At 37.6% G+C, this 27,561-nt stretch overlaps 1 protein-coding gene across 3 annotated transcripts in view; it reads right to left on the reverse strand.

The window, feature by feature from the left end:
* The window catches only part of pxna (paxillin a), a 44,490-nt gene that overhangs the window by 8,665 nt on the left and 8,264 nt on the right, over positions 1–27,561 (reverse strand). Inside the window, exons 2-6 of one of the 3 annotated variants that reach the window (XM_058776285.1) lie at positions 8,426–8,500; positions 6,323–6,528; positions 4,635–4,842; positions 4,329–4,521; positions 3,201–3,351 (exon numbers count right to left, since the gene is read on the reverse strand). In XM_058776285.1, coding sequence (XP_058632268.1) covers positions 3,201–3,351; positions 4,329–4,521; positions 4,635–4,731 — 441 coding nt within the window. In that variant the 5' untranslated portion in view covers positions 4,732–4,842; positions 6,323–6,528; positions 8,426–8,500. Of the gene's footprint in view, positions 1–3,200; positions 3,352–4,328; positions 4,522–4,634; positions 4,843–6,322; positions 6,529–8,425; positions 8,501–10,018; positions 10,511–27,561 lie in introns of those variants that run through there. The other 2 variants (XM_058776283.1, XM_058776284.1) reach the window with 2 other exon arrangements.

Genomic DNA, 27,561 nt, shown 5'->3' on the forward strand with positions numbered 1-27,561 from the left:
AGTCCAAACGGCTCTAGAAAGCAACCCCACACTGATCTGGTTTAGGCCAATGCATTGCATAGCTTCAAACATCCTCTTCATGACACACAGCAGAAACATCTCTAACCTTCTACAAACAATCTGAAATAATGCAAGAGCATGTATAAAGACCGTGAAGCAAACACAACGTGCCAAAAACAGTGCAAAGCAAAACTGAGAAATCAAACTGTCAATTTTATCCTCTTAGTTCAGTTGACATTGCAACTAAAATCATTCAATTCAATGCATTTAAATTTTAAATTTGATTTAAAGCCCCTTTTTACTCCAATTTAGAGTGAATAAATTCAATTCAATAAAAAAATTTGATTTGATTAATAACCATTACATGCAATGTATTTTTGATGCACTTCTAATATTTAAATTAAAAGAAAAATACCAGCTACTTTAGACTATAATTACTTGGAACTGACATTTTTATAAGTTCAAATGACACAGATATTGCCCAGATATGGTACATTAATTAAAATTTCAATTAATTTTATTTTTAACTTTTAAAATATGTAACTGGCAAACCCAAGCAATACAGGATTTGAAAGTTATATTTCAAGATCAATGCATATGAATCTGCATGATTTTAAAGCATCGAGAAAATTAAGGAACTGTCATATCCTTAGACTTCACACATAAACTTTAGCAACTGCAAACAATTTGCATCATGCAAAACCATCAGACTATGGAATCAGTAAATAACCACTTTGCAGAACATCTGCATCAAGTGCCCTGAAAAAATTGGAAAGAAGTGAAGATGGAATGCAATTGCACAATGAAACTCCACTACAGAACTGTAAAGAAACAAGCAAGCCTAGCCTTGTTGTCCATTTAGTGCCATACACCTCCTTGAGGAAGCTCGTCAGGGCATGCATTTGAACACCGCAAAAGACTCCTTCCACAGAATCTTATCCATTTCATGCACCACACATACTTTGGATTCCTCAATTCTCCACCTTTCCAAAAACACGTGATGCAAACAGAAACCCAATTAAATGGCTATCCCTCCAATTTTAGGAGCACTAAGTGATGTCTGCACATGCGTATCAGGTTTTTGAGAGGCATATTTAACTTGCTAATGGTGGGTGCTTCTATCTGAGCAGGATGGAAAGGTTCAGATTGGGTATCAACAGGCCCCTTGGCCCAAGGATCAGGCCCATGTATTTGAGAAAGCATAAACAGCCGTACGTGGTTCAGCATGCTTCTCGCTCATGCTCGCTAAATTTAGGGGTGCAAATTGGAGACAGTCTAACAGAGTCGCTGCGCCTCATACTTGTCCAGAAGCGGAGAGCCTTTCAACCGCTGATGGCTGGAGAAGTGGAAGGTCCAGTGAAACATCTAACGCCCCTGGGAACGATGTGGGGTTTAAGGGGTCGTTCATCCAAATGAGATCTTCAAAGCCACCCGGTGATGTCGATTGATGAAGGCGTGCCAGAACGTCATCGTTCACCTCTAATGAGGCAGGAGCTCCTTCACCCAGTTTCACCGGCTCTGGTTGAGAAAGACTGGACGTCAACAGCTTGTCCAGAGCTTCCTCAAGAAGAGGCTTGGGGCAAGGAAGACTTATTCCCAATATGCCCGGTTCAAAGCTCTCAGGTTTCTCTTTGGAAGGCTTCGGAGTTAATGTTAGGGTTGAAACTGGAGGAGCGGGCAGTGTAATGGTAGTTGGCACCAGACTCTTGCTAGTAATCCCTGGCTCGGGACTTGGGCTCTTGGCAAGGCCTCCAGGGATTGGACGTTTGGTTGCTCTAACAGCTGTAACGGGGCTTGGGCTCTTTCTTACCACAACTGGACTAGAGGTTTTAGCAGTTGTTACAGGACTAGGACTTTTCACATCGACAATTCGAATTGAGCTCTTGATAACTTGTGGTGGACAGGGGCTTTTAGATATCCTTGGAGTTATAAGTGGTGAGGAGGCCTTTGGTACCACAGGTGGACTATTTTTAGTGATCGAAACTGGACTTGAGATTTTCGGGTCGACGGTCTTCGTCGAATTGACTTCACGTTTGTGTAAACTTAATGCTGGAGGGCTTGAGGTTTTTGTAGATGGTTCAGGTGAAAAACGAGACTCAGGGGCTGGACTCTTTGCACTAGAAACTACCAGGAGTTTCTCCGAATGGGTCTTGGAGGAAGTGCAAAGCACCGTGGAGTTGGACACTGGAGTTGGAACAGTTGTCGATTCCTCAACAATGTGGAGTTCCAGTAAAAGTCGTGCGCAATTTGGGGAAGGCTGGGGAGGAGCACTGCAGTCAGATACCTCTGCTTCTGGGATTGAAGGGACTGTGAGGATCTCAGTCACCACAAGATTGGGAAGTTCTGACCCTTTAGTGGATAATGAGTCCTCCTTAACTGATAGAGATCCAGACTAGACAACCAACAGCAAGACAACAACAATAAAAAGAAAGGGAGGAAAGCATTTGAGTAGAAACATGAAGGAATGGCATGCAAAAAGATGCGGCAATGTGACAACATCCAGTCTGATTCATTATTTTACTCTAAAATACAAAACTATGCATAAAAACCAGTGGCCTAATGTAATGCGTTATGTAATCTCTCAACATGTTTGGCTTATTTAGTCAATGTAACAAAATATAAGTTGGTTTACCAACCTGAAGGCAAATATAATCACCCGAATTCCCAGATATAACATGACACCACAACCACAACATTCCAGATTCTCTCTTTTCGACCGCAGTGTGGCTCACGTCCAAGATAGATATGCTAACAAGACCTTCCTAATGGACCCATGAGAGCATGCCCTCATACAGGCATATAAACCCTTATTCATTTTAAAGGCCTTGATTGATAATAATCTACTGTTTACTATCTGATTATCATTATCAGCACTCACAGACATGCATAATAATTCACAACACAGCTGATACCCCCTACAAATGGAAAACCCACTGACAACTCATTAAAACTGCCCTTTTAAAGCTTTAAGGCAGATTATGTGTCAATAAGAATTACATTACAAAATAATTTTGTTAATTAAACTTATTGTCTATTTCAAATACATAAAAGATTCCATCAGAGCAGCTTTTAAAAAATAGACTTAAAATTTTTTTGTTATTTAGGCTAATTTTCTATTGTGTGGCAACACAATGAATCACTGTTTAGTGAGTTTGTTTGAAGGAAAAATAAAGTAATTTTTCTCTTTCACCAAGACTTACATTGCTTTGAACTTTAAAGTCAGAAAGTGAGGCCATGAGTTCATCGAGTTCTCGTGTCGCTGAGGAGGCAGAGATTCTGGCCTGCTGCTGGGCGGGGGTCTCCTCCTGAACTTCTCTCAACTCAGGGACCACTGGCACTGCAGGGGCGGGTCTATTAATGTCACAAAATAAAAAATTAGATATAAGAAACGGTCTAGATCACAGATAGGGAACCTAGTAAAGTTTTCACTTGTTCACAACTTTTCAGCTCATTTAAATATCAGTGTTTACTAGAGTGAAGTCCAAAAGACCACAATGAAAGTCTGGGTTTCAAAGTCTAATTTAAACTCAAAAATAAACTCGGATTTTATTTTATTTTATTATTTTTATTTTTTTATTTAAACATCATTCAATTTTCTCAAGTTATGACAGAAATATTAAAATAATATTTTAAAGAATATTTCTACTCTTCAAAAGGGGTAAAACAAATATAAAAATGATAAAATAATAAATATTAATAAAATAAAATATACTCTTAAGAAGTTTGGAAAAAATTACTTTAACAAAGGTCTCTTATGCTCATTAAGGGTGCATTTATTTGATCAAAAATACAATAAAAACAGTAATATTGTGAAATAGCATTTTTAAATTAAATATTAATTTAACTTTTCTATTTGAATATATTTTAAAATGTAATTTATTCCTGTGATCAAAGCTGATTTTTCTTCATCATTACTCCAGTCTTCAGTGTCACATGATCCTTTAGAAATCATTCTAATATGCTGATTTGCTACACAAGAAACATTTCTTCTTGTTGGTTGAAATTTTTTTTTTTTAATAATCGTTAGTAACTGATAATATTAAGAATCATTATTAATAATTGAGAACCAATAATAACTGAGCAGCAAATCAGCATATTAGAATGTTTTCTGAATGATCATGTGACACTGAAGACTGGAGTAATGATGCTGAAAATTTAGCTTTGCATCACAGGAATAAACTATTTCAGATAGAAAACATTTTAAACGGTAACAATATTACTATTTTTTATTGATTTTTAATCAAATAAATGCAGCCTTGGTGAGCAAAATAGACTTCTTTTTAAAAACATGAAAACAAATAAATATTTTCAGTAGTGAGCGAGCTTACACAGGGGCCGGCACAGAGCTCTCCAACTCATTAAGCAGGCTCTCCACACTGGGTCTGACATCTTCGATCCCCCGTCCGGGTGCACTGCGTTTGGGTTTCTCCATCTTGGAAGGAGGTGCTTTCACTACTGATGAGACGCCGTTTTCTGGGACATAGCATTGGGCGTTGCTGGCTGGTTTGTGTGGGTAGGTCTCTGAAACACCAAATGGAAACTCATCTATTGGATTTGATATATTGTCAGAAATGTGCATGTGATGGTTTGTAGAGCTTTAACAACCCATTAACCCTGAGGTTTGAAGTGCTCACCTTCAGTAGGGAAGGCAGGTGTGCTGTGCTGTACGGCATTGAGCTCCAGCAGCAGACGGTCCAGCTCTGATAGGTTACTGCCCAGTGATGAGCTCATGACGGCGGCGGGGGAGTCAGTAGTCTTCTGCTTGTTGGGGAAACTATAGACGTGCTCTTCTTCAGACTGTGACACACGAGGACTGGCGCTTTTCGGAGCTGAGCTGACAGACTTTAGGAAAGAAAAAAATAAAGGTGCTTTACTTTTACTAAGCACTTTGACAAGGGCAGAAATAGCAAAATTGGGTAAACATTATGAAAAAAAAAAAAAAAAAAAAAAGGTTATGATACTGTACATCTGGGGTCTCAAAGCACCGCTTAATTTAGTCTCTCAAATATTAATGGATAACAACTTTGTATAACAAGGGTTGGATGAAAATATTTCCTTTTGTGTGCCATGACAAAAACAACAGCATCAAATTTTGGAATTACATAGTTTTTTTTTCAATATATCAGTCCATCCACTTTTTTGAACATGGAAAACAATGCTTTTTGCCATTTAACCACAAAATAATTGCAAAAAGCACAGTACTACTTCCACATGTTAGTCTGATAAAGAAACATGCATGAATGAGAAAAAGCATGGGCCGTGCTTTACGTTAAAAAGATTTGTTAAATGCGATAAGCCACAAAAAAAGAACTAAACAAGCTTTCTGCTATTTTTTTTTCCTGTCATGCATGACTATTGTGCATCTAGTGTCACATGTAATATGCTAAACGTGGTATTGTAATTGTAATAAAAATAACAGCAAATTTTCCACAAAATTCTGGAAATTAGGCTACTGCCATAAAATCAACGGAAATATTGATTGCAAAGTCACCAAAAGTGAAATCCTGGTGGGACTGATATGTAATGACAGGACATTTATTTTGGGGTGAACTATGCCTTTAAATATTTCATATATTTTCATTTGGACTCCAAATATAATCCCACAGAGCCAAAAACATACATTTAAACACCCAAACGTATTCAGTGATGATTCACCTGATGTCTTTCGCAGAATATTTAAAGAAACTAATCTGCAAACACATTAAAATATGACCACCTATATTCACATATCAATGCATTTTCAATATTGAGCAACTTAACCCACCCTGATGTGTTAATTATAACAGACATAATTCAAATCAAATTGAACAATACAATACTCCAAGGCAGTCACATACCTAAAAGTTGAAAAGCATATAATAAACTGAGCTATTTAATTCTAAAATTGTTGGCCAGTGCATTACGGCTTCACACAGCCTTCCTCAGAGCATCTAATCGAACCACCTTAAAGTTACAGCCGCAAAAACAGTCAGATTAATTCTCTCCGTCACTGAGAGAGTGGAAAATGGTTGTGAAAAACTAAATTATGACTGTTTTTAGCTCAAGAAAGCTCAACTAACATTATAGGTGAACGTAAATGGTGCATGTATAATATGGCCCCATTCGAGAAACCTTGAATATGTTGAACCTGCTTAATGGCACAAGTCTCTGGAGCAACTGGAGATGAAGTACTTTGCTCGAGGGCACAACAGGCAGAAAGCGGAACAGGGCGGCTTCTGGTATTTGTCATAAGGTTAAAGGATAACTGAGCAGACTCGTATAAAGACCAGCAGAAATCTCTGGGGAATAAAGAAACCTTTCAGGAAGTACTGGTGCCTTTTACCTGGGTTGATGAGTGCTTCGATTCTGGCTTTTCTACCCAAGATCCATTCAGTGTTTGAGCAGGAGGAGAGGTTACGCGAGGTGGGGAGGACACGTCCTGATATGAGTCACTTCCTGTGGGGTAAGAATATGGCGTCTCTTCTGGCAGAAAAACAGCTTGTTTGGAAATGTGGGAAGTTGTGGACTCCAAATCCGCGAGAAGAGCATCTGTAAAAAACAGAATTGAAATATCGTTTTTATTCCCAGGGTTGATTGGTTTTTTAATGCCATGCTGGCTTCCTTGAAAATTCGAAATTTTCTTTGACAGTTCACAAAATTTCACAAAATAAGAGGACTTAAACCTGTACCAAATGCATACAATTCTGAAGCTTATACGTCTGTTCAAATGTTTGCTTCAGATTCACGTTCCCTGGGGAGGTTTTGTGCACAAATACCATAAATAAATCAGAAATTAAACGGGTTGTTGCCGAATAAACCCTGTTTCAACGTGACTGTCAAGTCTGTTCAAAACACGGCTCTCTCGGCTGGATCAGAGGGATGATTATGAATCACATGATCAGGATGGTGAAATCACTGCAGGCTTCACTCATACGGGGTGTGGTAAGAGCGTCAACCTCACATGTAAAGACTGCTCTGAAACAGCATGCCTACAGGGATAGATTCAGCAGGAAGTAAAGTGCAAAATGCATGTGCATAAACGGACACACCTCTTAATGCACACATTAAATCAATATTCAAAAGCCATAAGCGCAGGAATAGAACAGAAAGCACTTACACAATCCACACACTGCTAGGAAAGCTTGTAAAACATGCTCTTAAGTGACTGTCAACACATCTCTGGTTTAAAAGTCCTTCATTTAGCAATTACTTCTACTATAAGGCACCTTTAGATCTCGGTTGCATCATCATCTTAGCTACCAAGCGTGTCACGCCGCGTCTACACAGGAAGTGATTGATGTCACATTGCAGCATGACAGCTCGAGGTTCTCGATAGTGGAAGCAAAGCAGTATGTCACCTAAATATGTTTGTCAAACTGAACCAGTGAGCTATGAAACTATAAATAATAATAATAATAATGAACCAATCGGTATAAAAAAGTACTTTGTATGGGTTATTGCAGAATAGCAAAATAATTTTAAACAATGTGTGCATGTGTCTAGAATAAAAAAATATTTAAATCAGTGAGCAAGAAACATGACCTGAGGATAAAAACATTCAGAGAATATTAATTCATAGCTAACAAAATTCTGAGCAATTTAGGCCTATAAATTAATCCATTAGTATAAAATGCATAAACTTCAACCCAAATTACTTTCAAACATAACTCTTAAATTAATTCATTAATATAACACACAAAATTCAGGGCAAATAAATCCATAAATTTATCATAAAAATCCTTTCATATAATTATTCATAAATATAACATAATATTCAGATCATATTAATTAAAAAAAATACATAAAATTCAGAGCAAATCAATCCATAAATATATAGGGGCCAATATTCAGAGCATATTATTTGAAAATACATAACACAAAATTCAGAGAAAATTAATTGATAAACAAGTAATTCATCAAATTCAGAGGAAGTCAAAAAGACACAAAATTCAGAACAAATTGGTTTATAGATATATAACAAGAATAAAAGCAATTAATTTATATATAATTAAAATATTAAAAATATTTCAGACAAATGTGGAAAATAAAGTAGCTAGAGTTTCCGTGCAGCATTTAAGTAATATAAATGAGGTGTCTGTCACATGAAGCATTGGTTGTCAGTGTTTGTGATTTGATTGTACTTTTTGATGCTTTTCAACACACCAATCACGTCCGGTGTAGAGATGATGATAATCTAGACGGTAGGCGTTAGGTTTATCTTCTACCATACGTGTTATACAATCCAAACTCACACAAGACGAGTGCAACAAAATCATCAAACTCAACAAGCAACTTGTGTAAGCAGGTAAACTCTGGTCAGTCCACAAACACACAACACATCGTTAAATCACAATATCAACAACAGCAGATCCCCAAAATCCATTACAGCCACAATCCCACAGAAGAAACAACCAGTTAAAGGCAAATGACATGAACGGTTACTTACACTGAGCGGGACAGACAGAAACGCCCTGCTGAGCTCTGGGTCTTTACCTTCGCACTTTATCTCAGACAGGAGGAGCTACGACAAGGAGTGGAAAAAACAGATAGGATAAGGATGGAATATCAAAGAGAGATAGAACGATCTAGACAGAAGAGAAGAGGAGAAGAGAGAGGAACGGGAAAACGGAGACAGGACAAGTATCGTAAACTCTTCTGCCTTCAGTAGCAGTGACCGTGGAGTCGTCCGAGGGGAGGGCGGGCGGCTGTTTTTCGACAGGTGCTAACTTTAACTTCCCCTCCACATACCAGATACTAAAAATGCTGCAGTATATAACCTGCCTGCAGCTGTGTACAGGTCACTAATCTGGTCAAGCCAGAGAAAGACAAACAGATTAACTTGCTAAATGACTCGGACAGAAATACTTTAGGATCATGATTATGTCGTTTGCCAAATAAATGTGAATATTATTTACAACAGCGAGGACTGCAAGACTTTGAGACTTGAATCTGATCATATCTTGACTGTTTGTTCAGCACTCGGCCTGATGAGGGAGTGGCAAAGGAAACATTAACCCATATTTCTCTCTCGCTCTTTCTCCAGTCCTCTCTGCTGTTGCTCTATCTACATCCATTCCATTGATATTTGCAATCACTCTCCCTCACATTGAAAACAAAGGGACAGTTCACTCAAAAATTAAAATACTGTCATCATTTACTCACCCTCAAGTTGTTCTAAACCAGCTTCTTTCTTCTTCTAAAATAGGATATTTTACCAAACAGCTGAGTTGATGGTAGCCATTGACTTCCATTGTATGGAAAAAAATAAAAATACTATGGAATTCAATGGGGACCAAGAACTGTTTGGTTACACATTCTTCACAATATGCTTTTTGTGTTCAGCAGAAGAAAGAAATTCATACAGGTTTGGAACAACTTGACGGTGAATAAATTATGATGGAATTTTCATTCTTGGGTGAACTATTCCTTTAAGCATTAGGCATCATATCAAATCATTCGACAAAAAGGCTGTATCAATTTTTTTAAGCAAAAAATATGATTACTGGATTAGGATATCACTAAAAGTTCTAGTCACTGAAACATAACTATGCATGGTTGGAAATCAAAATGCCCTAATTTTTACAAGTTTTTTTTGACCGTGGGAACTCTGCTATTTTATTTAAAACACCTTTGTCTTTGTCTGCTGCCAAATTAGGCCACAAGTTACTGCTGTATACGAGTAACAAAAACTATAAATAGAAAATGGAAGCATAACTGCATATATTCTTCCTTTTTTTCTATCAACTGTAGACACGATCATGCTACTAATAAACTATGCAAAAATTGAAGCAGCTGAACTTTGGTGTGAAAAAAAAAAAAAAAGAGACTACATTTTTACAATCAATTGTCTGTTACTTCTGAGTACTCCGGTACTCATGTCCATCCTCATCACAAAGGAGCAAAAACTCAAAAATGACAGTGTCCAAATGAAAACCCATCAGCCATATCTGCAAACATGTGTGTGCTAACAGAGATTTTGGGAAATAAATACAAACATTAACCTAACTCACAGTGACAAGACAATAAGAGCCAATCCTACCTCCCCCCATCACCCACACCGGGTCGGGGATCATGTATGTCCCATCTGAATCAGACGTGCCGGTCGACTGAACAACAGGACCTGTCAATGACTCTCCAGCATGTGCTTTTTCAGCTCCCAGTGTGTCTGACTCCTCAAACGCAGCTGAATCTGGGGCTGAATGTGGGTCAGGAGCGGATGTTAATGAGGACATTTGTACGGATGGAGCAACTGAATCCATTTCTAAAGCCGAAACTAAAACAGATTCAGAAATCGCCTGCATTTCTAACATATCTTCCACAGCACCTTCTACCGAAGCTGACAGAGGTACGAAATCGGTTGAATCTGGTGACGTCTTCTCTGGTGAAGCTGACATATCGGCATCAGGCATCGGCTCTTGGGCCCGTCCCGCTTCTGGTGTGAAATCCTGCATGTCGAATTCCCAAAAAATCGTGTCAATCTCCTCAACAGCTAATGCTGATGAAGTTTCTCCGTCCATCGAGGAACAAAAAAGGAACCGCACCCGAAGGAATCCAGCACAGGATCCGGAAAAGTCTGGAGTGGGATGAGGAAAGGAAGGGTCGTTCCCATTCCAAAGCATTCAAAACATTCCACTGGGCTCGATTATGTATACAGCCGGCAGCTCGCTAGATAACGCTTTCTCTCAGGGGGATTTGCTTACATAAGCTATAGACACTATGCAAACCCATATATGACCACGTTTTGGGGTCTACAAAAAAACACTACGGGGTTAAACATTCCCAGACGTTATCTAGGAAGAAAGTTATTCCGAAAATCCTGCAAGAGCGAGCAGAGGACCGTTATTCCTTTGAAAGACTATACAGGATGCCACTTATTTAAACATCGTTTATCACTGAAAACTCATCAGACGATCTCTGCTCAGCTTTAAAAGAGGGACAGTCCACTTAAAATCAGTTATCATCTGTATAAATCAGGTCAATCAAGGCCAATCATCATGAAGCCCTATACAGGGTTTCTGCAGGTTTTATAAAAAGGTACATTTTAAGACCAAGTAAAGAAAACGTAAGGAATAAACTGAATGGAACACAATCATAAATATGGTCTCTAAATGTTGCCTAAATCTCTTATATTAGCAACACTTCAAAGTTTAAAAATGCAACTTTCAACCAATTGTCATTACTTTTACAAAAAGAAATAGCTTATGGCTTGGATAGCTATGCTTCCAACCACTAGAATATGAGAATAAGGTCGTGTTACGAGAAAACGCCTAGCTGTGAGCGCTTGAGAGCGATTCTTTTCAGTTGAGATGCTTTGATAGGTTGCAGTGATATGGAATATCACAATATATGGAATGTGACAGATGCACTGCGAATGAAATATTTCACCTGCTTTCAGATGGAGTGACAGTTAATACACAGAGCCGTAATTCATTGACAAGCTAGGCAATATCGCGTTCATAATCGAAGACGAATCACCTTCGATTATGAACGCGGTTTAGTGTAGCTTGTCAGTGAACTACGGCTCTGTGTATTAACTGCCGCTCCATCTGAAAGCAGGTGATGGCGATTTACTGCTAATCACAAAACCTGCTTTAGTGACGAGATGCACGTGATAATTGAATACGATTAATTGCACAGCCCTAATTGCTCCCATTGAAAACAATTGAAAAAAATATGGTAGCCTAGGTAAAAAATGCTTTGGTGGACACACAGCCTAAAATTTACTGATCCTTCTGATCATCTCATTTAAAAAAAATATATATATTCTTAACATGAAGTCAGTTTTTATAAACATCTTGTATTTTGTCAAGTAAGTATTTTGTCCTCAGGGGAAATGCTTGTGTTTGGAATTGGTTCATTTTAGTCTGACTCAGGCTCAAACATTTACGGCTCTATTACCATCTCAAGAATCGAAACACACATCACATGCTGTAGAGAAAAAGATGTAATGTCCCTTGAAATGACGAGTTTGTGACAGTGTCAAAATAAGGATGGAAAATTATCATTTTTATAAATATGTAACCTTTTTGATGCAAAACAACTTCATAAGCTAACCTCCAGAAATACAATATAAAGATAAAAAAGCATTTTATGACTCCTTTAACCAGTTAGATCTATGCTATTGCTAAGCGAGCTTGTAAACCAAACAACTTAATGATTTTTAGCTTTGACAACCTTATGATAATGTAGGGCTGTACGGTAGGATGATGATACAAATCCTGGCCACAATATGAAGCATCTATTAACAGACATTTTTCTATATTACTGTATGTATATCCACACATACAGCGCAGTACTACTTAAAAGTGTCACAGCGATAAAGAAAAATTTCTGTAGTATTTCTACATTGCTACTGTTAAAGCAATCTTCCTTGTGTGGTTTGTGTTCCGGCACGGTTCCAGCACGGATTAATCTAATGAATGCGCAACCGTGTGGATGTTTACTGTACTTCGCAATCACAGATTCTAGCCTACGTCTTGGAATATATGACCCAAATAAGAATTTTCACCGGATAGTCATCTGAACAAGTAACAAGTTGAGTTGGACTTGTAATCCAAAGGTTGCGAGTTCGAGTCTCGGGCCGGCTGGGATTGTAGGTGGGGGGAGTGAATGTCCAGCGCTCTCTCCACCTCAATACCACGACTGAGGTGCCCTTGAGCAAGGCACCGAACCCCCAACTGCTCCCCGGGCGCCACAGCATAAATGGCTGCCCACTGCTCCGGGTGTGTGTTCACGGTGTGTGTGTGTTCACTGCTGTGTGTGTGCACGTTGGATGGGTTAAATGCAGAGCACAAATTCCACAAATTGGCCGTATGTCACTTCACTATGTTTGTTCTGACCAACTAAGGAAAAAATTAAATTTAAAAAGCGCTACCAATGGTGATTAAATCTAACGATCGATTAGCTCATATCACATCAAACTGTGCAAATTATTATTGTTATACTTTATTCTCAAATTATTAATGTTAACAACATCAGCATTGCGTGACTGAGTATAGTGTGTATTAGCGTGTAGATTTCAATTTCTGTAGTCTAATCTAATTGTCATGTCATTTGATTTTCATATTAAGAAATTTTTAACCCAAAAAGCAAATTATGCTCCCGTTGAACTGGTTTTCTTTAAAATACAAATCTTGTGTAATCCCAGGCTATCTGTAATCAGAAGTACATTTAAAACGGGAATATAGTTTAATTTCATTCACATGTGTTTCATAAACACAAAATACTTTCTGGATTACAATCCGCCATCACAATGATACATTTAATTATTCTAGCTGCTGTGAGAAAAGGCTAAACGATCCGCCACCTGCAGGATCCTCAAATGCGATAGCCTAGTAGCCAGGACAACAACTTCATGTTTACAGACGTGACGTAATGATGCAGTGCCACGCTCTAATTTCCTGCGAAAATCTACACGTACCACTCAAATGATTATAAACTAACCGTTGTGAATCGGGCTAAAGTAAGGTGATAGTTTTGAACACTGGCTGGTTATGTACTTGCTCAAATATTGATTTCGCATCATTTTTAACCAAAAAAAAAAGTTACGGACTACAGCTTTAAATAGTCCAACTGCACCTGAAAAAAAATTAAAGCACTGTTTATTTGTATCTTTCTTCATGTGTGTCTTTCTAATACTGTACATTACATAGGCCTAGTTTGTTATTTCAATCTTTGTTGTTATTTTTCATAACGATAAAATAAAACACCAAAACTAACTATGTAATGTATATTGTTACAATGACATAAAATTACTCATATTTTGAAATAAGATTTTTGCAATATCGCCCATCTCAATTTTGACGCAACTGAAAAGGCATGAAATTAAATAAAAAATTTCACCATGATTACAAACAATTACACTATAATGCGATTTTCTATCATTCCTAATCTAAAAAAAGACCACATGCTAGAGAGGGTAGTTTGTTTTATCTGAGAAATTTGTTTTGAGTAACATATATTTTGGCAAGTTATACTGAAACGTCAATGCAAATATAACTGCAGCATAACTTCACCCTGACACAACCTCCTCTGGCACGAACGTCTATAAACAGTGAACAGCTCGTTTAACGTTTATAACATTCAAACAGTGGTAAGAAGAGAAGGAATCACTCAATGGACTGGGACTATTAGTGGAAAACAGTGACTATGCATTACAAAAAATGCTGAATAATAGAAACCGGAACTATTTTATAACACACCATTTCACAGTCTACCACATTTATAAGCCGTAGGTAATTAAATCTGAGCGGGAATAAACAAAGCTGGAAATTTGAGTCTAGGGTGCCAAGAGCTGCTATTTCTTTGCCTTAAGGGCTTGTTATTATTGCCTATTTCATAATCCATCCATCTCCATTCACATGTATACTTTGTACGTCCCCTTCTGGTCAATGAGTAGAAGTGCAGGAAACACCTTATGCACCCAAAGAGATAAAACAGTTGAGAAACAAGCCTTAAAAATGACACTTGACAACTCACTCCAGTCTTAACTGCAGGAAACTCAATCTGCACAGACATATCAAACCTAAAGAGTCCGATGTTGGTCATTTATGAGAGTGAAATATAGAGTTCTTAACTCTGAAGTCCTGACCTTCAGAGATTTGAGAGCAGGGGTGGTCGAGCCAAGGAGGGAGACCCAAGACCCCCGTGCTAAAATAAGAGGCACCAGTCCTAAACCTGCCACGGAGAGCCGATGAAATACATCCCACGCTGTAAAACCTGAGAGATCCGAGGGAGTAAAGCATTAATAACCCTGAATTCTTGAGCGTTCTGTTCTTGACATGTGACACAGATGTCAACCCTGCAAGAATGAGGGAGAGCATCACGATTACACGGTAAGGAAATGACGGCTTTAATCTGTTTTTCCATCACAACAGAGCAAACGTAGTGAGGCAACAAAGTGACTGACAGGGAAGAATCACACAAAAACACCAAAAGAGACATGAAGAAGCAGCTGCTTATAAAAAACCTGATGCTTCTATTCACAGAATGTATTACACTGACATAAGACCTTAATTTAATTAATTACTTGGATATAATAGAGATATAGACTATAGATATATAGAGATATTACTTGTATTTATATTAAGGATGCACGATATCGGATTTTGCCGATATCCGATATTTTTCAACTCATTTTGGCCGATAGCTGATGCCGATATATTTCCTTTTGTTTGGAAACAACACCAAGTCTCTCCTGTAAGGAAATTAAAAGCAAACTATTTTTAATTTTAGTTCGTTTTTAACAAGAACCTATTTGTTAGAATTAAATAAACAACAATAAAGTTATTTTATAATGACAGCACATTGAAGATTTGAAAATAACTATAAATAAACTATATTCAATTACGGCATTTTTTCCCTCCAGAAAGACGCAGTGGAAACCTTAACATTTTATTTTAAGATTTAACATTTGTAAATGTTCTAAAGCAAAAAAGTTTTCAATTCTGAAAATCTTACATATTACATATTACACATTAATGAATAAATCAGTATACATAAAATTATTTAATTTAAGGTGTCATGTTTGTGATTTTTGATGCTGTTGTTCATGTAAGCTATAGCTTCTGACCTTTAAATCAATACATACTCATAATTTTATGGCATCTATTACTGCTTTATTTAATCAGAAACACAGTCCAATCACAGTCTGTATTTTGCTTTCATTTTATTAGAAGTAGGCCAACAGCGCCCCCTACGGAATTAAAACTCCTTACTGAGCAGGCATTAGGACCCGGGGGAGGCTGCCGCCGCTGCCACTGCACGTGCTATTACTGTTTACTCTATCACATGGTCTAATCACACACAAACGCGTCATTCTGAACCTGCATTCTCAAGATTAAATGCAGCGATCCAAAACAGTGAATCTAATCATCATTCAGGCAAAACTTTGCTTCAAGAATGAGCCACACTGTTGACGTGATTTAATCGCTAGCACACCCTGAGCACATGAGAGTTAATGTATTCCTCTTATCGGAAAGACATATCGGCATAATTTTTCATATCGGGCCAATGCCGATATTTACATTTAAAACCATTTAAAACCATTATCGGCCGATTCCGATATTGGTCCGATAATATCGTGCATCCCTAATTTATATATGTATAAGCAAGCATATTTACATATTTTTATTTTATATTAACTTATATATTTTATATCAATAATAATAATAATAAATATTTTATTATTTATTATTTATTGAATTTACTGATTAACAATTTAACTGATTACTGAGCAATTATCAGAAGAGGTACACTTAATTACAATAGCATGGTGGCTCATACAGTTAATTATGTATATAATTATTTGTATTTACATATAATTATATAATTAGCAATTAAATTCTATAAATGTATAAACACTATACTATAGAACAACAACAACAACAATAATAACTATTATTATTATTATTATTATTATTATAATACCATAATTATATACAGCTGGTAAAATAAGTATTGAACACGTCACCATTTTACTCAGTAAATGTATTTCTAAAGATGCTGTTGACATGAAATGTTCACCAGATGTTGGTAAAAATCCAAGTAATCCATACATACAAAGAAAGCAAAACAAATGAGTTCAGAGATTAAGTTCTGTGTAATAAAATGGAATGACACAGGGAAAAAGTATTGAACACATGAAGACAGGGAGGTGCAAAAAGGCATGGAAAGCCAAGACACCCGCTGAAATCTATCAGCAATTAGAAAGAAGTCCTGCCCCTTGTCAGTGGAAATTAATATTAGCTGGTTCAGTCCCAACTGATGGCCTATAAAAAGGTGTCTTATGACCAACGCGTCACACAAGAAACATTTCATGATGGGTAAAAGCAAAGAGCTTTCTCAAGACCTTCGCAACCATATTGTTGCAAAACATACTGAAGGCATTGGCTACAGAAGGATTTCTATACTTCTGAATGTTCCAGTGAGCACTGTTGGGACCATAATCTGGAAGTGGAAAGAACATAATTTCACCATAAACAGGCCATGGCCAGGTGCTCCTCGCAAGATTTCTGACAGAGGAGTGCAAAAAATTATCAGAAGAGTTGTCCAAGAGCCAAGGACCACTTGTGGAGAGCTTCAGAAAGACCTGGAATCAGCATGTATAATTGTTTCAAAGAAAACAATAAGTATTGCACTCAACCGCCGTGGCCTGTATGCACGCTCACCACGAAAGGCTCTATTGCTGAAGAAAAAGCATGTTGAAGCTCGTTTAAAGTTTGCTGCACAACATTTAGACAAGACTGTGAAATACTGGGAGAATATAGTCTGGTCAGATGAGACAAAAATTGTAGTCTTTGGATGCCATAATACACACCATGCTTGGAAGTCAAATGGCGCTGCACATCACCCCAAAACATCATGGTGTAGCACTGGCAAAATTCATATTGTTGAAGTAAGGATGAATGCAAAAATGTACTGAGACATTCTTGATAAAAATCTGCTGCCATCTACCAGGATGATGAAGACGAAATGAGGGTGGAAATTTCAGCGAGACAATGATCCCAAACACACAGCCAAGGAAACTCAATTGGTTTCAGAGAAAGAAAGTAAAGGTGCTAGAATGGCCCAGCCAATCACCTGACTTGAATCCAATAGAAAATCTATGGAAAGAACTAAAAGATCAGAGTTCATAGAAGAGGCCCATGGAACCTTCAAGATTTGAAGACTGTTTGTGTGGAAGAATGGGCTAAAATCACACCTGAGCAATACATTCGTCTAGTTTCTCCATACAGGAGGCGTCTTGAAGCTCTTATTACCAACAAAGGCTTTTGTACGAAGTGTTAAATAAATTTCAGTAAGGGTGTTCAATACTTTTTCCCTGGGTCACTCCATTTTATTACACAGAACTTAATTTCTGAACTTATTTGTATGTATGTATTACTTGGGTTGTTACCGACATCTGGTGAAAATTTCATGTCAACAGCACCTTTAGAAATATATTTACTGAGAAAAATGGTATTGTGTTCCAACACTTATTTTACCTGCTGTATGTGCACACACACACACACACACACACACACATATATACACACATATATATATATATATATATATATATATATATATATATATATATATATAAATAAAAAATTCTCATTTTCATATATATATGTGTGTGTGTGTGTGTGTGTGTGCTTTTGTGAAAAGTCAGGACATAGATTTGTATAATGACAAAGGTATGACATAGGTATTACAAGGTGAAGGTGACATCTCAGGACATTGACCCATGTCCCCACTTTTCAAAACGCTTATAAATCACTCAGTAAGGGGTATAAATCTCCTGTAAGGGGTAGGTTTAGGTGTAGGGTTGGTGTAGGGCAATAGCACATACAGTAAGTACACTATAAAAACCATTACGCCTATGGAATGTCCCCACTTTTCACAAAAACGAAATGTGTGTGTGTGTGCTTTTGTGAAAAGTCAGGACATAGATTTGTATAATGAGACACACACATATACAGTGGGTACGGAAAGTATTCAGACCCCCTTAAATTTTTCACTCTGTTATATTGCAGCCATTTGCTAAAATCATTTAAGTTGATTTTTTTCCTCAATGTACACACAGCACCCCATATTGACAGAAAAACACAGAATTGACATTTTTGCAGATTTATTAAAAAAGAAAAACTGAAATATCACATGGTCCTAAGTATTCAGACCCTTTGCTCAGTATTTAGTAGAATCACCCTTTTGATCTAATACAGCCATGAGTCTTTTTGGGAAAGATGCAACAAGTTTTTCACACCTGGATTTGGGGATCCTCTGCCATTCCTCCTTGCAGATCCTCTCCAGTTCTGTCAGGTTGGATGGTAAACGTTGGTGGACAGCCATTTTTAGGTCTCTCCAGAGATGCTCAATTGGGTTTAAGTCAGGGCTCTGGCTGGGCCATTCAAGAACAGTGTTGTTGTGAAGCCACTCCTTCATTATTTTAGCTGTGTGCTTAGGGTCATTATCTTGTTGGAAGGTAAACCTTCGCCCAGTCTGAGGTCCTGAGCACTCTGGAGAAGGTTTTCGTCCAGGATATCCCTGTACTTGGCCGCATTCATCTTTCCCTCGATTGCAACCAGTCGTCCTGTCCCTGCAGCTGAAAAACACCCCCACAGCATGATGCTGCCACCACCATGCTTCACTGTTGGGACTGTATTGGACAGGTGATGAGCAGTGCCTGGTTTTCTCCACACATACCGCTTAGAATTAAGGCCATAAAGTTCTCTCTTGATCTCATCAGACCAGAGAATCTTATTCAGGTGTTTTTCAGCAAACTCCATGCGGGCTTTCATGTGTCCTGCACTGAGGAGAGGCTTCCGTCGGGCCACTCTGCCATAAATCCCCGACTGGTGGAGGGCTGCAGTGATGGTTGACTTTCTACAACTTTCTCCCATCTCCCGACTGCATCTCTGGAGCTCAGCCACAGTGATCTTTGGGTTCTTCTTTACCTCTCTCACCAAGGCTCTTCTCTTGTTCTTGATCTGTGTCTTGCCACAATTCTGTCTCTGAGCTCTTCAGGCAGTTCCTTTGACCTCATGATTCTCATTTGCTCTGACATGCACTGTGAGCTGTAAGGTCTTATATAGACAGGTGTGTGGCTTTCCTAATCAAGTCCAATCAGTATAATCAAACACAGCTGGACTCAAATGAAGGTGTAGAACCATCTCAAGGATGATCAGAAGAAATGGACAGCACCTGAGTTAAATATACGAGTGTCACAGCAAAAGGTCTGAATACTTAGGACCATGTGATATTTCAGTTTTTCTTTTTTAATAAATCTGCAAAAATGTCAACAATTCTGTGTTTTTCTGGCAATATGGGGTGCTGTGTGTGCATTAATGAGGGAAAAAAATGAAATTAAATGATTTTAGCAAATGGCTGCAATATAACAAAGTGAAAAATTTAAGGGGGTCTGAATACTTTCCGTACCCACTGCATATAAAAAAAAAAAAAAAAAAAAATTCTCATTTTCATATATATATATATATATATATATATATATATATGTATATATATGTATATATATATATGTGTGTGTGTGTGTGTGCGTTTTGTGAAAAGTCAGGACATAGATTTGTATAATGACAAAGGTATGACATAGGCATTACAAGGTGAAGGTGACTTTTCAGGACATTGACCCATGTCCCCACTTTTCAAAACACTTATAAATCACACAGAGTGAGGTTTTTTTGGGGAAAGTTGAAATGCACAGTCTCCTGTAAGGGGTAGGTTTAGGTGTAGGGTTGGTGTAGGGCAATAGCACAAACAGTAAGTACAATATAAAAACCATTACGCCTATGGAATGTCCCCACTTCTCACAAAAACGAACGTGTGTGTGTGTAAATGGATTTAATAAGAATTAATGGATTTTATTAATAATTTTTTTAAACAATTTTAAACAATTTACTGTATGAACTAATGATAACTGCTCCAACAATCACATATTAATTAATCATAAAGCCCCGAAGAATAAAAAATATATTCTCAGATACACCAAAAGTGCATTGCTCAACTTACAGTATGTGATATTTTAATTGAGCAAACATTCAACATTTGCCTGTTAATTACTTAAAAGCTGCATAAAGAGAGTGAACGACATGAAAAGTGCTGTTCCTCGGTGGAGATCTTGTCCTCTGGCTCCTCTATATTTAAGGCTGTGTGTTTTTTAATTATGATTCTGTCAGAGAGACGCCATGTGGGACCAATTACCAGCTCTGAGTCAAACACACAGACAGAAAGAGAGAGCGACAGTCCAGTATCATTATCAAACTGCTATTTATACTATCAGACCATCTCATTAATAACCTGAGAGTTACAGTATAAGTCACATTTCATCTAAAATGATAGCCTTTCTCATGAAAAGAATCTGCTGCAGGCTACGGTACATGTGTGTTACTTGTGGTCAAAAGATCTTGAAATTAACCATAAACCAATGCAGCTGATGACACGGATGTGGTCATACAGAGGAAGTGAACACACACAGATGGACACTCTGAGCCGAAGAACAAATGATCCAACCTGAACATCGCCAGACGACAACACAGCTCTTCTGACTTATCTAAAAATATGACTAGACTAAAGCCCCATTCACACTAGCAGCGACTTTTGTCACCAGGGGCTGGCGATGAGGTCACAAGTGGGCGTTTCCACTACTGGTTGTCTTGACAGCAAATCAGGTTTCTTGCCGCTAAGTACAAACATTTTGAAAGTTGAAGGATTCTGAACTTTGTTGCGTCACTGGACACGCCCCATCTGGTCGCCAACGGTCGCTATTGCTTGCTGTCGCTCGTGTCGCCGGAAATCGCCAGCTCTCCATTGAAATGAACGGGATCGTGTTGCTTTGTCACTGTGTGTCGCTTGTAGTGTGAACAGGGCTTAAGGTGTTACTGGCCCCTGTGATTGGGATTTTGACTCCTAAAAAGGAATTCTTAAGCAATTTTGGTTAATGGAGACTTAAACATTTTCTTTTTTTTTCTAATTTTCTTTCATAAAATAAAATAAAATAAAAAAGTACAAAATAAAATTATTAATGACAAAAAATTAAAATGAGATAAAAACTAAATAAAAAGAAAATAAAATAAAATAAAATAAAATAAAATAAACAATAAAAAAGAAAATGAAAAGTTTTTAAAGTAAAAAACCATAGTTATCTTTCCAGAGAAAACAAGAGCTCAGGCCCAAACTCTGCCTGCAACCAATGGGATCCAAGGAAATAACTTAAAGAACTTATAAGTGGTTAAGCACATGCTACCCAGCCTTGCTCACAATATGCCTGCGATTCAAAGCCTAATCAGATTAGACAAGATACGTTCGGCATCACGCATACAGACATATGACCTGAGAGTACTGTACTGTAAATGAGAGAAGCACAAAGAAGGAACAGGAGAATATATGTGCAAGTCTCTACTTAACATTCCTGCATCCAGCAGTTCCCCCATTCTCTCTCTCTTACCCTCCCCATCCCTCCGTCACTATATCTGATGGGCAGAAAGGTGTGCTGGGAATTCCTCGGATGCTTCGGCCTGTTTAGACTCGTGCAGAACGTCTCTGATTGTCGTGCCAAATGCATCACTTAGATTAAAGTCAGGGAAAATGCAAAGCCAATCCTGGGCATAGAAAGCGTTTTACGGAGTAGCCCAGTAATTATCCTGACAGCAGGACTTGTCAGAGGCGTGTTAAAATTTATCTAACTAGGTTAACAGAGATATCCAACATTTGCATGTCAGTTGTGCTGTATGCTGATGAGATGCATTTTATTTCTTTTTAACCCGTTTAAATGACGAATGACTAATCGAAATGTAGTCACTTGGTCAGCTGGAAAAAACAACTACAACAGTAATGGGGATATTTGTTCTCTAAAGAAAACATTTTCCATATTTAGCACAGACCATACTATTGCCACAAACAATACAGCATGTGTATTGTTAAAAATAAATATAAACCTTTAACAAGAAAATAAAAACTTATTTATAATATTTAAGAATATATTTATAGAAAGAAATCTATAATTTTTCCTTCATATATGTATTTTTACTCCTTTAACATATTTATGTTTCTTCTTAAAATATTATAACAAGAAAATAAATAAATAAACAAAAGGAGAAAATATAATAAAATATAACAAATAAATAATATCATGAATAAGTATAATAAATAAAAATAAATATAATATGTAAAGAGAAAATATAATATTTTAAAGGAAATATTACCGGAGGAAAAAAGAAAGAAAAAATATATAAAATACACACATTTTTACTTTTCAATAAATAAAATGTACATTATTTATTTCTACGTTATCTTGCCTTACAGCATTACTTAAAATAATAAATGCATCAAATGAGAAATTGAGAAAAAGATTTAATTAATTGCTCAGTATAAAACCTATTGTTTATCACAACACAGTATGTGGCATCTTCACGACAAGATAAGCTTTCAGCTGTGAGAAAGTGTTCAGTTATGTGTTGTATAGGATGTGACCGTATCTGCCTTGCAAATAGGTGATGCTCCAGATAAATTCAAGTTAACCGAGACTGAAAGTCAAGTTATTCACAGTACAAAAACACAGAATAAAGCTATACGAAAAAGATAAAGTGATCACATTCTCTCACCATAACACATATAAATACAAATGTGTCACAGTTTGGACTTTTTTGGACATTTCACCATGAAGCCTGTGTGTGTGTGTGTGTGTGTTGAGGTTGGAGCGTTTCACCATTCACCAAACACTCAGTGTTTACACATCACAACCAAGCACTCTTTCCCAGAAAAGGAACCGTTGCGAGAGCGTTTGCAATGTGACTATCACCAAGGGAAGTTCATACAGTCAATTTAACTCATCCAGACCAACAGATCAACATTAGTCTGCTTTAAAACAGTGACTGCGACTTTTGATCTGATAATTCTGACGCTTTTTCTTAGAATTGCAGGATAAAACCCAAATTGCGAGTTATAAACTCTGAATTGTGAAAAAGGTCATAATTGTGCAAAATAAACTCGCAATTGTGAGAAAAGTCATATTTGTTCGATTTAAAAAATTAAACTGTCAAACGATTAATCGCATCCAAAATAAGTTTTTGTTTACATAATACGTGTTTACACATAATATGTGTGTATATTTATTAGGCCTATGTATATATAAATACACACACACACACACACACACACATGCATGTATATATTTAAGAAAAATGTTGTTCATGTATTAAATATTAGAGGTCGACCGATAGTGGATTTTACCGAAACAGATAGCTAGGTTGGACCACACTGGCCGATACCGATTAATCAACCGATAGTTTTCAAAATGGATACTGAAAGAAAGCTAGTCCTTTACTATTTAAAAAAAAAAAAAAAGCAGTAACAGTAGTGAACCATTCTTTGTAAATGAATAAAAATATTAATATTATTTACTATATTGATCAAAGTTATTTCATAGTTAGCTAATGTTAAAAGAAGAAACTTTAAGATTTAAAAATGTAGCCTATTAGTAGCTAATAGTGAATGTTGAAATGAGCACACTTTAACAAGGAACAACTCTTCTACAGTTTTCATTAATGCTACAAATGGACTCTTATTGTTAAGTGTTACCATTTCATTTCAACAGTCATGCTTAAAGATGGCCATCTTTAAATATCTACATAAGGCCATAGCATTAAAATTACATACATATGGATGTTGTATGTGTACTCATGCACTTTATTTGCTTCAATTTTTTAACACTTGATAATTATCTAATCAAAAAAAAAAAGTTAGCCACACACCGGGCAAAAGCGCAGCGCTGCGTCTAGGAAAACTCTGAGGTATCACACACACACACACACACCAGACGCTTTGTGTTCAAATCAAGTGGCGGTCTAAAACAATTTATTTAATCACCAAACGGACATAAGTTTGCTTCAAGAATGAACAATGTGGCATAAATGAGTTTGAAGTTCGGTGTTTAAAAAAAAAAACAGAGCAAGCGGAAAAAGAGAGCACAATCTATTACAGCTCTCTATATGAAGCATACAGATTTTAGAGCCACAGAAAGACAAACATTTTGCTGAAAAATGCACAATACATAATTTATAGCCTAGGGTGAAGTCATTATGTTCATTCACAACGATTTGGGACAAATATAATGTAATTTAATAGAAAACTATGTGAATGGCGATCTGTTCCGCGGCAGGCTTTTCTGTCGGCTGTATTTAAATGCGACTCTGGAGTTTCCTGCTCTGTGCAGCGCGCAGCGTCACGTGTCAAAACAACACGTGCTGTCAGTGATTTCCGCATCTCGAGTCCGCTCTCTTACTGTATAATGCCAGCGGACCCTTCTCGGCCACTCCAGCAATGGTTGCAAACTGGAAAACTATCGGCATGGATTTTTGCCGATAACCGATAATTGCGGCAATCAACTATCGGTGCCGATGAATCGGTCGACCTAAATATATTATATATTTACTAAAAAAATAAATAAATCGCATTTGTGTGCGTGTTATCTTGTGGTGAAATTTTTTTTTTAACATGTGATGGACCAAAAAAATTTTTATAAAAAAAAACAACTGCAAGAATCAAACTCAGAAAAAAAAAAGTGCTTCCATATTTTTGTCTTTTTCAGAAATCACCATGCACTTTCATCATATGGAAACGAGATGCTTAGACATTCTGCTAAACATCTCATTTTGTGTTTCACAGATAAAAATAAAACTCAAGCGTGAGTAAATGAGAAACTTTCTTTTTTTAGGTGAGCTGTCTTTAACTCACATACAACACATCACCAAACGAGTGTTGCATCTTAATGCATGCAGCAAACTCAACGGTTGAGTGCTAATGTGCTCGCACACCATGTTTTGAGTTCTAACCACAATTTCACACTATATACAACAGAATATCACAGTTTAGCCCTACAAACATCAGCAAACTCACAGAGCGTCTGAGATGGTTTAGGTCAGACATAAAAGAATGCTTAATTACACACAATCCTTTCTGATTCTCACCAGATCATTTAGATAAATGTCATCTTGTGCACACAAGGGTGGACCAGGTTAAACATCCAGGCCTTGATCGTACAGACTATTATCATGGACTAGCTTGGACTAAAACCGAAAGACAGCTCAATCTTTAACCCAATTACTGGACAAATACATATTCAGTGTTTGAGAACATTTATGAGTACATTTTTTTTAAGAAATCTGCTCACCAAGGCTGTATTTATTTAATCATAAATACAGTAAAAATATTAATATTTTACAACTTAAAAGAACTGTTTTCTATTTTAATATATTTTCAAATGTAATTTATTCCTGTGATTAAAGCTGAATTTTCAGCATCATTGCTCCAGTCTTCAGTGTCACATGATCCTTCAGAAATCATTCTAATATGCTGATTTGCTACTCAAGGAACATTTATGATTATTATCAATGTTGAAAACACTTGTGATGCTTCATATTTTTCTGGAAACAGCTATTACAAGTCCCAGCTATTACAAGTCCCAAACCTGAAAAATATCAAGACATAATTTAGCTATAATGCCCAGGCAAATAAACTAAATCAAGCCATAACTATAAGAGATGTATTTCTCATCTTAGATGCATCTATGTCCAGATAAATTTTAGACGTATCTTTTGCATTTTACATGTACACAATCAGTATTAACAATCAGTCCAAATTTCACCACACACTCAACACTGCTATAATAAATTACTTGTGTGTGTGTGTAATTCGGTCCGTTTGTATTTTTGTGCAGTTGCCTGGCGATCATAAACACACAAGTGAACAGCAGAACCTCAGCACTCTTTCAGCTCTCCTATGTTCTCTTTCATAGGTTTACTCGACGCTGCGTAGCTACGACGCAATGGGAACGCCCTCTGGGTGTGCCGATTGTCTGAAGCCCGTATAGAATCACGCCAATTCATTGGCTGATGGCGCGGATGCCGTCCTCGATGTTCTTACGTCGCCATCCTTATACTGGTGAACGCGCCATCTGCGCCTCAGATTTCTCTGCCTTCACGAAGTGGCCATGTTAGCCCTTCTGTTGCGGTTTTTCTGGCCCGATATTCGGACAGTTTTTTGTTGCACTTTCTTCATTTGCACTTGGTGAAGTGCATGGATTTCGTCCCTGCCAGCCGCCAGCCACCGTGTTCTCGCTTCATTGCAAGAAACGACCCACACGGTAAACGTGTTAACTTATGTGTGGGATTTTCACAAACGCGCGATGTGGTTTACAGCGCTTCTATATGTAAATTCTGTTTAAGTCATCCGTCTTTCCCCGTTGCGCTCCGGAAGCGTCCTAGGCCCTCAGTGAATCCGCGGCCTGGGGTTCAGATGTGGAGCTCGAGGCGATGGAGAGTGAGCAGATGGGCCTCGCCCTTTCTCTCCCTCTCTCGCCAGAGCACACAGATTCGCGGGTTGACATTCTCGTATGATTGTTTATGCTCTAGCCCAGAGGCATGCAAAACAATTTCTTCTGGACTAGAAAAATCTTTGTACACCGCAGCATTTGACTCAGCCTTCCACGGCCTACTCCGAGCTTGCAGACGTGCTGGCGCGCACCTCAGAGAAGCTCTCTTTTGATTGGCCCCACAAATCCCAGTCGTCAAAACTCAACCAGCGGTTTCTGACCGGCCTAAATTCGAGGCCTGCGTGAAGAAAGCTGCCCTTCTTCAGCGATCTGTATCATGAATTTTCCAGATCCTGGAAGCAGCCATTTTCCGCCCGCCTTACTTACAAAAAAAATAAATAAATAACTAAAGCCCTTTCCAACTTACTTACCACTCATTTTGCTGCTTTTATGTTGCAATTGGTCTTACTATATTATTTTAGTGTATTTCTTATTATAACACACTGGTTGCTGTTCAAACGGATTTTTCTGTGTTATTCTTCACAAATTTCGGCGAGCAGGGACAGACCGTTCATACATTTCTGCCCGTTTCTAACATGCTCTTCTCATTCGGGTTCGTCACATCCGCCACCAGTGCGTTTCGGTGTGCGGTAATCGTTCAGTCTCACTCTCTTTTGACATGGGGAGTGGGAGACGCATCAAGCTGCTTCCCTTACCACCTATTCTTTGTCACCTGCTGCTCATGTGATTGGACTCAGAGCCAGCAGACCCTGTAC

The sequence above is a fragment of the Onychostoma macrolepis genome, chromosome 05 (genome assembly GCF_012432095.1).
Source record: "Onychostoma macrolepis isolate SWU-2019 chromosome 05, ASM1243209v1, whole genome shotgun sequence".
NCBI lineage: Eukaryota > Metazoa > Chordata > Actinopteri > Cypriniformes > Cyprinidae > Onychostoma > Onychostoma macrolepis.